Source organism: Lissotriton helveticus, chromosome 4_1, assembly GCF_964261635.1.
Source record: "Lissotriton helveticus chromosome 4_1, aLisHel1.1, whole genome shotgun sequence".
NCBI lineage: Eukaryota > Metazoa > Chordata > Amphibia > Caudata > Salamandridae > Lissotriton > Lissotriton helveticus.
Genome location: NC_136063.1, coordinates 703596655 through 703609098, shown reverse-complemented (window position 1 = coordinate 703609098; position 12444 = coordinate 703596655). Strand labels below are relative to the sequence as shown.

The following is a 12444-nucleotide window of genomic DNA, read 5'->3' as shown; positions in this document are numbered from 1 at the left end:
GATGCCCGGAGGGCCCCGTGCAATGCAAGGGATTTGTCGATGTCCCAGGAGTGGAAGGAGGAGGAGGAGAAGCCAGCGAGGCCTGCAAAGACGCCGCATATGTCTCCATTTGGGCTCTCGACGCCCCCTCACCAGGAAACGGTGGACAGGAGGAAGAAACGCGGGGCCGCATCATCTGCGGAGAGCCCCCGCCCCCAACATGCCGGAAACCAGCCCCGAGGACAAAAAGCGACACTTACCCACTGGGGTGTGACGCTCGTGCGGCATCGGAGAGGGTTAAGGATGACGGCCGCTTCGAAAACCTTCCGCAGAAGCTGATTGAGGTGATGAAGCCGACCTGGAGAGACGTGCCGAGAGCAGTTTCATCCGGCGCTCCCGCCACGACTTCGGCTTCAACTGTTGGCACGCCTCGCAGTCAGTGGAGCCGTGATCTTCCCCCAAACACCACATGCAAATGAGGTACGGGTCTGTCGCCGACATAAGGCGTCCACACGACGTGCAAGTCTTAAAGCCTGAAGGCATTCGCACACTGTTCCACACAGATAACACACAATAGTGAAAGAAAAAAGGCCTAAACAGGCCCGCAACATAGACCAGATCCGCGTTGCATGCGAAAAAGGAAAAACATGACGTAAGCGCTCAGAGGTGGGACTTATGTGACCTCGCTGACGTCACGTATGCAGACGACGCCTGGGCGGAGTCGAGTGATGCCGTCCCCATGGCGCGCAAGGGATGCTGTGGCAAAAAAGTTTTACGGATCCAGTCTCACGCCTGGGGATCATTCTACGTTAACCCCTTGCATGCTCATGACGAGCTGAGCTCATCATACCTACAGCGGCCAGCCCACACACGGCAAATTCCCCGCCTGTGCGGGCGTTCTATAGGAGTGGGCGAAGTCATCACGAGTCCAGCTCATCATGAGCACAGCTCCACTGTGCAGTATTACGAGCTGGACTCGTCATGAGTACCGCGGCGCAGCGCACGGCCCCTCTCCCCTCCCGCACTGCAGAGGAATTAGCCACATGTGGAAGGGGTTAAGGAATCTGCGGCTAGTAGTCTCTATCAGATAATGTATGCACATGTTTGTGATGCTTTATTACTACAATTATTTCAGATGGATTATGGTAAACGAAACCAGTGATGGAATGAGATGTTTCAATGGAAGTCTGGTCTTTAAGTGTGGTAACATTGATCTGATGTAAAGTGACAACCCCCTAGATGGTTATGTCCAACTGTACATTCGGAGTGGAGGGATTACTGCAATTTTTGGGGTCAGCACCTTTTAGGGGTCAACTGTAATGTTGCCAAAGGTATTTTCACCAGCCTTATGTATATTTGTAAATTACTGCACGCTATTAACTAGTGAATGTGAAGTAAATGTAGTGTTCCTTTTCTTAAGAAAAAGCACAGACTAGACAATCATTTATTGAGTGCTATTATTGTGAGTCAGCAAAGGGCGAATGTAGACCCATTACTTATGCAGGCCACCCAACTAATTGGATCGTTTCCCTATAGCTAGTGTCTGGAAGGCGCTGGATCCACTCACATCCTGGAGGTCTAAAAAGAGGTTCTCATCATAATAAACCACTGAGGTATCATCATCCTTGGGGACAGGCAGTTTATTATGAAGTGGCAGCATATCCCACTCTAAATAGGCAATAGGGCGTGATGGGTGTGACTTCGGTGGAGGTCACATCAAATTTGCTTCTGAGTCTAAAAGGATTATCAGCTTCTTCTTCGGAGTAAGTGGCATTGGTATCAAGAGTTGGCACTCTTGATTCCATTGTCAGTGTGGGACCTAGGAGTAGGAATCAGCCTCGGAGTTGGGGCTAACACTGGAAAGGGATTGAGGGGCACAGTCAGCGTCTGGGATGAATCTGCTTGTGGTAGTCCAATAGAAGGGCCCCCTCAGATCCTGAGGACTTGAAAGCATTACAGAGGGATCTGGTAGGGTACCAAAGAGGGTACCACAGCACAGCCTCAATGAAGGCTTGGATCTGCTGCGGCATCACTGACGGACCTGGAAACCAGGGTTGTTTCAGGACTGAAGCCGGGAGAGGTTCTGAGGTTGGAGAGCAAGACAGTGGCTGAGAGGTACCATGGATGTGGCGCGACTCATTGTGGTGGAATGAGGGGGAGCCATGCTTCATCTTTTTATGCTTCTTCCTCTTCAAATTACTTGATGACTTCAAAGGAGAAGAAGAGAGCTTGTGGGATTGGCGTGGGGAACAGGAACAGGTCCGCACTCCCAACTTCAAACGGGATCAGAACATTCAGTAAATGTTCTGCAATGTCGAGTTTGGCTTCCGGGTCTCAAATGGCTTTTTGATTCTTCCGTGTCTCAAATGGCTTTTTGATTCAACGCCGAGTCGTGTAAGGTGCCCAAGCGCCAGAGACAGACTTTTTGAGGGTCAGTCACTGACATTTGTTCGTAGTAATTAATACAAAGTTTGAACCCTGTCGTTTTTAGGGGGAGAGGTGTGGGGAGTTCTGACCCTTGCACACAGGTAAAAATGATGAAAATAAAGTCTGTCAGGCTTTGCAGAGTTTGAAGGATGAGCTTCTCATCTGCATTGGAAGGCACGTAAAGAACGTGACTGAGATCAGCACATGGCAGCAATGTAGGGGCCCGACGTCACATTCGGAGTGGGAAGGATCCGACAAAAAGACACATGATGCCACCTTCTGACATGTGAAGGAAATCATGAAGAAATTTCTCCACATCCAATCTGGCGTCTGGGGGTATTCACAAGGTGAGGAACCTGAAGTTAGAAGTATCAATCTGAAAAAATTGAACTGGAGTTGTTATGCTGGGATGTGAGCTATATGACTTTGGTGATGTCGCCGCATGTCACTACTAGCTCCGATACAGAGCCAGCGACCCCTACCCGATTTGAGAGTCCTGAAGTTTCTGGAGCCAGCCTGGCATCTGGGTTTGCGCAACAGGTGAGGAAACTGCTGGTAGATGCACCCAACAGAAATAATGATACATATTTCAGCAATCACCCTATCAGTGTTAGTCTTAAAAATACTAAAGAGAGTATGGACTGGCTAGATGTGTGCAGCTGAGTCAACTAATAAGTTCTGTGGGGCTACCTCCAGTTCTCCATGGATTTGTGCACAGCAGAATCTATATCAAGGAACCCCTCTTGACATGAGTTCACTGTTAAAAGAGGCTCAATTATGCAACTGTAAATGCAACTTTTCAGATAGGGCAGTTGTCAGGAGCATACAGAAGCAAAACTCTTCAACACCTTCTTTCATCACTGTTGACTCACACCATATTAGCAGGTTAATTTCCAGATTTGACATGTGCTAGTCAAACAGAAGGCCAGACAGAGTACAAGTAGCAAGATGAGAGTGATGAGAGCACCTCACCACATGTTACCGACTATAGAAGGGGAGTACAACACGATTTCTATGATACATATAACTTCAAATGATCATAGTGCTTTTAACGACCTGTGAAGGTTGTGGTGCTAGGTACTTACGGTGGTCTCGCAATTGGAAGGATTCTAGCAGGAATCTTGTTCACCCTTCAAGGGCAGTCAAATAATGACTCTTCATAGAATGAGAGTCACTTCTAATATGAGAGATCCATGTTCTTCATTCCAGTAAAAGAGGACTTCTCTGCTTTCTCAGGAGTGATATTTACAAATTGCCCATGGATTCCACATTAATGGAATTGCCACTTTGAAAACGGAAAGGTGCACCGTTCTCTCTGGAAAAGACCTTACATGCAACACAAATGTAGTCCAATGAGTGACCAAATTTGACTCCATTCCTTACCACTCATACAAAAAAGCCCTTGGGACAGCAAAAAGAAAAGGCACCTAAGTATACTTCAAAAAAGCTACTTCTGGAAATGAGCATTTGAGGTACCGCATTTGTGTCACATGCACAAAAAAAGTAAATGCTTTCAGGTGAGCTGACAGCACCAAATGAGCATGTACAGACATAATTTCCGCCACAGCCCGGAGCATCAATTCATGGGGCCACTCAGCAACTACTAACTGGTCTAAGAAACAATGTCCACTCTGATGTCTGAAGAAGAAATGATGCTTTTGTTAAAACTTTGAAACTACAAACAAGAGATTACAAAAAATAATGAAAATGCCAAAATGCGAGCAGATGAGGCACACTACATGAAAACAGTAATATCTTACTTGGCTTGCTGATAAAACTAATGAAATCCTTTATCTCTGTTAATGCTTGGACAGACTGCAGTTTGGTCAGTCGACTTTGGTGCAACAGGGTGTCGATGCTAGAATAGATCTAGAAAAAAATACAACATATAGCTATTATACAACAAATTAAGGAATACTATTAGATTTTTTATTGCATTATGAGAGCTCAGATTTGTGAGTTACCCAGGTCGGACACACTGAAGGATATTCTTTCCTGCCAACCCAGGAAACAAGTTTGCCTGCATGACAGAAGTCGCTAACTTGATGAAAGTCAACTGTCAGAAGCTCAACACTGACAAGAAAGAAAAAGTGAACTTCAAAAAGGACATCTCACCATGGTCCTCCAACTGCTGGCTGGCCGAACTCAGACCCACATCCAGCACCCACTATAGCAACCTCGGAATAATCATCAACAGCATACTGCCATTGCATGATCGTACAAGTCAATGCCGTCACTGCATCCTGCTTCCATACCCTGAAGACGCTGAGGAAGATATTCAAATGCTCCCCCAAGCAACATCAGAAAAACTGTCACTCATACCCTAGTCACCAGCAAGTTGCACTATGGGAAAACTCTCTACGCCAGAATCACCAAGCAACTCACTAGAAGAATACAAATCATTCAGAACTTGGCAGCCATAATCATCCTTAAACTCCCACACATAACTTACATTACACCAAACCTCAGGGAGCTCCCCTGGCTCCCAATACACAAGCGTGCTCATTTCAAACTCCTCACACACACATTCAAGGTACTACACAACTTAAGCGCCACCACCCACCTTAACAGTTGCATCTCCTTCAACCAACCACCAAGACACTGCTGCTCCACAGGACTCCTACTCGCACACAACATAGAACCAGAACAAGAGGTTGTGAGTTCTCTTACATTGCTCCTAAAGCGTGGAACGGCCTCCCACTCCACATCAGACCCTCCTCCTCTCTTAAATTGCGAAAGAAGCTGAAGACCTGTTTTTTTAAATTAGCCAGACTACCATAGGCAGTGTTAGGCACACACACCTGCTTAGCGCCAAGATAATGTTGCAGGTGATAGTGTTATTTATAAATAAACATAACAACATAACTTTAGTTACTTACCTTCAACATATTTTAGTTGGATACCAATATTTCTTGCAGATTCATCATTGCTTGAAATAAGGCTTCAGGTGCAGGCTAGAAATGCAAAGTTATAGCAAGCACACGAGGTGCGGAATGGCTCAGAGTGCCTTCTTCTGGATATGAAGGAGAACAATGTGTCCCCTACTTTATTTCTGAACTTTTCTACCAAAGAGATTAAGGAATAGTAAATTGAATAATAAAGAAAAGACAAATAATAATTGACTGCTCTGAATAGAAACAGCTGAGAGGAGAGATAGGAGGACATAATATGTTTTCTCAGTTTTATATAGTGTTCAGTCACTGTCAGGCATTGGAATGATGTTCACAGTAGCCAGGAAGTATATTAGCATGAACCCTGAGGAGTGGTCAACAAGAAAAAACAACAGGTTAGAATCATTCATAAGTTTGATTGCAGAGAGTTCCTACACACTAATTGAGGACCAGGTTTGAGGCGCCCAGATGGATGTAGAAGAGATGTCTTGTTTGTTATTTCATCAGTGTCACAAGGGTGGGTGCAGTTCGGATTTCAAATGGGTTAGAAGACCAAAGTGATGAGGAAGCTTCATAGAACGTTTGGTTAGGATCTTAAGAGGTTTTAAATCTGGGTGCTTTTCAAGGTTCTGTGTGAATCTGTTGTTTGAACTCCACAAATGGTGAAAAGGCTGGCAAGACTGGCAGAAAGTTCAAGTCGATGGCAATATACCAGAGGGAGCCGATTTAAAATGTTGTCCTTGCCTAGATGGGGGACAGTGCAACTCCTGAGGTGAGGTGTGATGTGGTTGAATGTTTTGGTGGAGGACTAAAAAATGAGCTATGGATAGGATTCATATCTTGTAGCAGCCGGAGAGGATTCTGGAATGCCAACCAGAACAGCATTTCCAGAGTTCCAGTGACTGGATTGGTGCATGGTATTTGATTTTCTTATAGTGAATGTAGTGAAAGTTGGCTGATGTGGCAATCTGGTTATATATGGGATCGTGCAAAAAGGGATCGAGGGTGAACTCCAATGATATGACAGAGAAGTTCAGTGACCCGTAAAATCCATGCTCTGGAGTCATCAAGCAGACCCCAGTCAAATTTGTTTTCTGAGATTGTGGGAGAAGATGACGAATTTTGGTTTTGGAAGGATTCAACTACAAGACGCTGTCAGACATCTAGTGCTTGAGTTTGGCAAGAGAGAGGTGGACTGTTTGCATATCCCATATGAAGGAGTTTTGATGGACAGCTGTGCATATTCATGCTGATGGGTAGGTTTACCCTACCACTCGGTTAGCAGACTCATATGTTCAAGATACAATATAGGAGAGCAGTGGTGTATAAGAAACCCTAGGAAACTCCACCAGGCATCATGACCTAATTAGAAATCTGTTTAATGAAATCCCCCTGCTTGTGGGGATTGATTACCAACAAGGTGAACCAGCTGAGGACCATGTTCTGAACGCCCATGCATTGCTCAAAAATCCAATAACTTACAGAATCATATTGAAGGCTGCAGGAGGACAAGGAGAAAAAGTCAGCCATTTCCACTATCCATGCTGCCTTTAACAACTCCAAAGATTTTTAGACTGGCTATTTCAAGGCTAAACCAAGAGTAGAAGCCACATTGGTAGTTTACTAACAGATGTTCTCATTTGATAAAGGCAACTGATTGGAGACACATCCTCTAAGGTTTTGCCTAACCAAATCAGGTTTCAAATATGCCTGAAGTTTGAGAGAAAACTGGAGTTTAGGTTAGTTTTTAAAATAGAGTAATCTTCCCCAGTTTTAGGGATCACAGGAAGACCCAGTGGGAGATAAAGTAACTGATCAGAGAATGACAGAATTACGTGAGAATGTGGAAATTTTCTTGGACGATGCTGACAGGAATCAGGTGCTTAAAGTAGTTTGTGGTGTCGATAACTTGACTGGTTTTGGAAAGATCCTCTGAGTTGATGAGGGAGAAAGAGCCCATGTGTCCTTGGTTTTGTATAGTTGTTCTTAACTCTGTCGTTAGTTTAAAAAGCTCCCTCCTGACATTGATTTTGTTCATAAAGATGTAAAGGAGCTTACTGAATTTCGAGACTAGATGATTTTCTTGGGGGTTTCAGTTTAGAGCGTCTGTGAGGCTAAATGTCCAGGTGACGGAGTTCTCACATTTACTTGTAGAGGGAGCTGCTGAACCAAGGTTGGCATGAGTGTAGCCACTTGGGTTTCAGGCAAAGAGCAAGGTTGTGCACTACTTCATGAACAATGGCTTTCTATTCAAGCAGAAAGTAGATTATAGGTTTGTAAAAGTCAAGTTGGTTGAGTCTTGGTGAGGGGAGGCTTTTGACAGGATGGTATGTTGTGTTTTTAATGTTATTAAAGACAACAAAGGTCCTCAGGAGATTCAAATAGACAAAAGAAATGAAATTACAGACCACAATCGGTACTATAATCAAGTTTCCAGACCCAGCCGGGTGAGGAAATGTTTAATTTAGGATCAAAAAGGATTTGGTTGACCTGGAGAGGGTCATATACAAACATTTAGATAGGGCACAATCCTGTACCTATCCTAAGAGTAGGAAAAACATAGTAGAAGAAATAGATAAGGAAGAAAGAGGGTTTTTTCAGGCAAGAGGTTTGGAGCCAACTGTCGCTTGCAAATTATTAATCAATTCAAACAAGTTTCGACATACAGTATTTACAGAATAAAATACAATTGAATTTCCTGTAATACTGTTCAAGCGTCAACGTTTCGATCCCCTGGCTCCTAATGAACCGGGATCATCATCAGGACTATTTTAATCATTGCCTGTTTTTACTACGAATGCCTGTAGGAGTAAAGGGGAAAAAATAAGGAAACAACATAAGGCATCCGCCCAGAATAGTAGGAACATAGAAACAATTAGCGTAGCGAGGACCATGTGGATGGTTCCGTGGCCAAAACATACATGTCTTGGTGCAGGGTTATGAGGCAGGTCTGTGGCGCAATCATGCAAGCATGTGTTTTTAATGTTGGCACCAGGTTTCCAGTTCTACTTGTTGAAAGTTAGGGTGATAGGGACTTCAAGAGAGAAGGTAGCAGGACGGTAATGAAACATTCCAAATCAATAAGTATGGCATTGGCAACCTTGTCCGGTTCAGTAAGGTCATCCAGAATCCTCCATTTTATGTGGGTGGGCCAGAGTTGGTGCAGATGGTAGAAATTCAGGATAATCTTGAGTAACGATAAAGAAGTGCGTTGCAGGTTGCCCCATAAATGTTGAAATCTCCCAAGAAAATGGTGTGAGGGGATTACAACATTTTGTGAGATAGATATTCTGAGATCTGGTGAATGAAACTGGACTTAAGTTTGGGAGAATGACAGATAATGTGAATGCAGGCGGTTCATGTATAAAGAGAGCAATGACTAATTTGTAGGATTTAAAAGAAGAGTGGATAAAGGGGGATGGTGTTTCACTTCAGTAAACTTTTGCATTTGACTGGTCTACCACCGCTTAGTTTCAGTTCTATATCCTCCCTAAGGATGGTATAAGCTTGGTTTCTTAAAGATTGGCTAACGGCTTGCAAATATGGGTTGAGCCATAACTAGGTGATGAAAATTAGATTTGTGATGAGTAATGACATTAGCGATCTCAACATGCTGGTTATTAGTGCAGATGGCATAAATAAGGATGCATAAGAAGTTGGAGCATCAATTCGTCATCTGAGGGGGGCAGGGAGGGAGGTTACAGGGGAAGAGTGCAACAACATTTTTAAGGTATGAGATTGTATAGATAGATTTTTTTCCTCAAGGAGGGACATTTGTGATGGTGGACTTGTTGGAATACCGAGATGGGATGCTAAGGTTCTGGGTTGCAAATACTGCTGATATATGCAGACTCTTTGGGTAGAGGTGTTGGAAAAGTTGAAGGAGTCTAAAGATGAGTAACTAGAGTAGGGTTGGACCAGATGAAAACTTTAAGTAAATGGACATTTGAGTGTATACACCTGAAAACTTTTTTCGAGTTGTTAAATACTTTTCCGACCCGCTTTGGGCAACCAACTCTGGCAGGGAGCGAGTCACATGTGCCAATGTGGCTTGCTTTGGCAGTTACCTCACAGTCAATTCTACTCCAGTCGGATCCAGGTTCTATGGGCGAACCGCAATAGACATCAACGGAGTGGTCCTGATGCAAGGGATATAGGATGCTGATCCAAATACAGGGTTCTTCCTGGGGCCACTCCTCTGTCGTGGTTGGGCTACTTTGGCAACAGGGGTTCGAAGTTTATTTGAAGTCCAGCCAATAAACCAGTTGTCACTGATATACTGGTCTCCAGTTACAGAGAAACCATTGGTTCCCTTTAATTGGTGTTAATTCCCAACTTGGAACCAAAATGCACTCAATGGCTCTGCGTGGTTCAGCAGATTCAGGTGCAACTTTTGAGGGTTGGGACTAATCTCCCAGGCTGCATTTTGGCAGGAATGATATCTTGGCTGTGAAATCCCCAAGGCAGGCTTCTTTTGCTTTTGTGGCTGTGTAGCTGTAACAGTAAGTCAGCAAACTGACTCTTGGAGTCACTTCTTCTGTCTGAAACTCGGGGATGCCTTTTCCTCAAGGGCAGTCCTCTCTTTGATAGCCCAAGGAGCAGCAGGTGTAGTACAGTCCAGGTGCAGCCTCTCTTTCCCGGGTTCAGGGAACAGTAGGCTAGTCTTTCTTCAGTTCACTCTTTAAGTATAGATGTGATCTGAGGTCTGAGTGCCACTTTTAAGCCCAGAATATGGAATTGGAGGATGTGGTGATTACTAGCCAATGGCCATCAGGTACCCTCCTGGCTGATAACTTCCTGCAAAGTGTGCCATCTAACTATCTCATAATGAAATATTCTGCCCACTCCTAAGAGGCAAAACCCACCTCTCGGTATGTGGAGCTTGGCAGCCTACCCTAGAAATATGGCAACATAAGGGCTACATGCCCATGGGAAAACTGATTTGGCAACTGTTTTCAACTCTCTGTCCCTGACACTAACCTGTCTACCAGAACAAAAGAGCAGCCTCTGCAGTATGTGTCCACCATTTGCTCTTCAAAGGTGGCTTTTCCCTTTGAAGCTCACCTTTTGGGATCAGACCCTGTTTGGCCCTTCTGCCAGGAGAGGTAACACCTTTGGTAACGCAGGCCATTTGCACTCCTTCCTGAGAATTGTTCGCAGTTCCCCAAGGATGACAGGAGGCCGTGCTTTTTGCCCAGCACCCATAAACGGTCACTGGAAAAGTTTAGGGAACAGAGAGGCAACTTTCTCAAGTTGCTATTTACTTTAAAGAAATATTACATTCACAGTGAGCGTCAGATTGGGTCTAAGGTAACAGTTTATTTGATACCTTGAAGTAACAACTTTAGTATTCCCAGTCACAAGTTAGCATAGCTGAGTAGTTTGCGTGTAGCCCTGTACTCGCCAACGGGGCTACTAGTCTTTCTACAGCAAAAATGACAATTTGGGGTTTTTACTAGAACACGTAACAATACATGTTCTACTTTTTAATATATAACACCCTACTTTCGGGCTCCACAGACATGCCTTAGTGGTGACAAATTTATTAAAAAGGAAGGACTGGACTTTGTCATTATTTTAAATGCCAAGGTCGAGCTAGTGTGAGAAGTTGGCCTGGTATATGCTGTCCACTAGCTATAGTGGGCCCCTTGCACCAGTCCAAACAACCCTTATTGATGATAGGTTTAAGACAACCTTTATCGAAAGCTATCCTAGTGGTAGTTATGGAGAGCAGCCTTCAGGCTAAGTCTTGAAGGAGTGTAAAGCAGCCTGGTTTACCAGATTGTAATCTCTTGAATGTCTAAATGAAAGGAGAACCACACCAGGTATACATAAAATATATGTAATCATTGCTAAACATTCTAGAGTAATCTCTTCATGAGATTACAGAGCAAAGTACATACTTTAATAAAAACAGAACTTCAGTAAATAGCACAATATACACTGGGCCCCAGGGGGGACCAAACCGTATATTAAGAAAGTGGTATAAGAACCATGACTTGACTAGACACATAGCCTAGAGCAGGGGTCTCCAAACCGGTCCTGGAGGGCCGGATCCATGACAGATTTTGTGCATATCCCCATTGAGATACATGTAGTTATTTTTAAAATCTGGCATGGATCCGGCCCTCCAGGACCAGTTTGAAGACCCCTGGCCTAGAGCCTAAGAATCGCTGGGACGACAAGGAACCACGCAAGGTATTGACACAGGGGACCCACGGGGGACGCGTGCAGTGTTTGAACACAGCCGCGAGCGCCGTAAGCTTCATTGGGGAAAGTCGCGGTTGGAATTTTAGAGCTAAATGACACTTAGGAGAGGACATTGAGCAAACCCCTTTAGACTTACAGGGTTTTAGGGCCAACACCCACGGGAGCACCGGAGTACTCAAGTTACCTCACCTAGGGAAGCCGGGTGCATAGGTGTCAAATGGTGTCGGGAATCGTCATCGTTTTCAATGACGGCCTGCTGCAAAGTGCTGCTGCCGTGGAGAAGAAAAGGGTCCGGTGTGATCCAAGCCTGGATTGAAGATTTGAGGTACCTGAAAGCAGCGGGGACAGAATTTGGGTCACTTGCCAGTGACAAGGGCACGATAGACGAATGCCCACCTATGTCGGGTGCTTCAGGTGCGAAGAGGTGAAGCTTGACTCTGCAGCCACGAGGACCAGGAGGCGTCGATGACGACCAGAAGCTGGATTCGATCTGCCCCATGAAGGATGTCGAGTGCTATGGCATCGGTGCACGGATTGGAAACAACAAGCCTTGGCAACAGCAACCCACGCAGGAAGAGAAAAGATTCTTCGGTGTGGACCAGCAAGGTCCAGGGGGATCCCCAAGCGATGGAGAGTCAGGGCACGTCTGGAGCAACCAGGGAACCCTAAGGAAAGTCAAAGTTGCCTTCTTAGGGACCCCCCCAGTCGACGGACCAGGGATTGCAAAGGTACCTCGAGAGAACACAAAAAGGACCAGCTCACGGAACACTCGTGGAGTGTAGGCCAGCAATCTTCGGTGGAAATACTGCTTGGGCCTGGGCTACATGTAACACAAAGCACAGCCTCAAGGATCGTCGAGAAGCAGATGCACTTGCAAATGTGCATCGTGTCCAGGGGTTCCGGTTCCACGGTATCCACGAGGGCTACGGGTCTCAGC

General features: G+C 45.1%; 1 protein-coding gene across 1 annotated transcript in view; it reads right to left on the bottom strand.

The window, feature by feature from the left end:
* PRKDC (protein kinase, DNA-activated, catalytic subunit) overlaps positions 1 to 12444 on the bottom strand; it is a 3158350-nt gene that overhangs the window by 1108914 nt on the left and 2036992 nt on the right. Inside the window, exon 67 of the mRNA XM_078687323.1 lies at positions 4167 to 4275. Coding sequence (XP_078543449.1) covers positions 4167 to 4275 — 109 coding nt within the window. The remainder of the gene's footprint in view (positions 1 to 4166; positions 4276 to 12444) is intronic.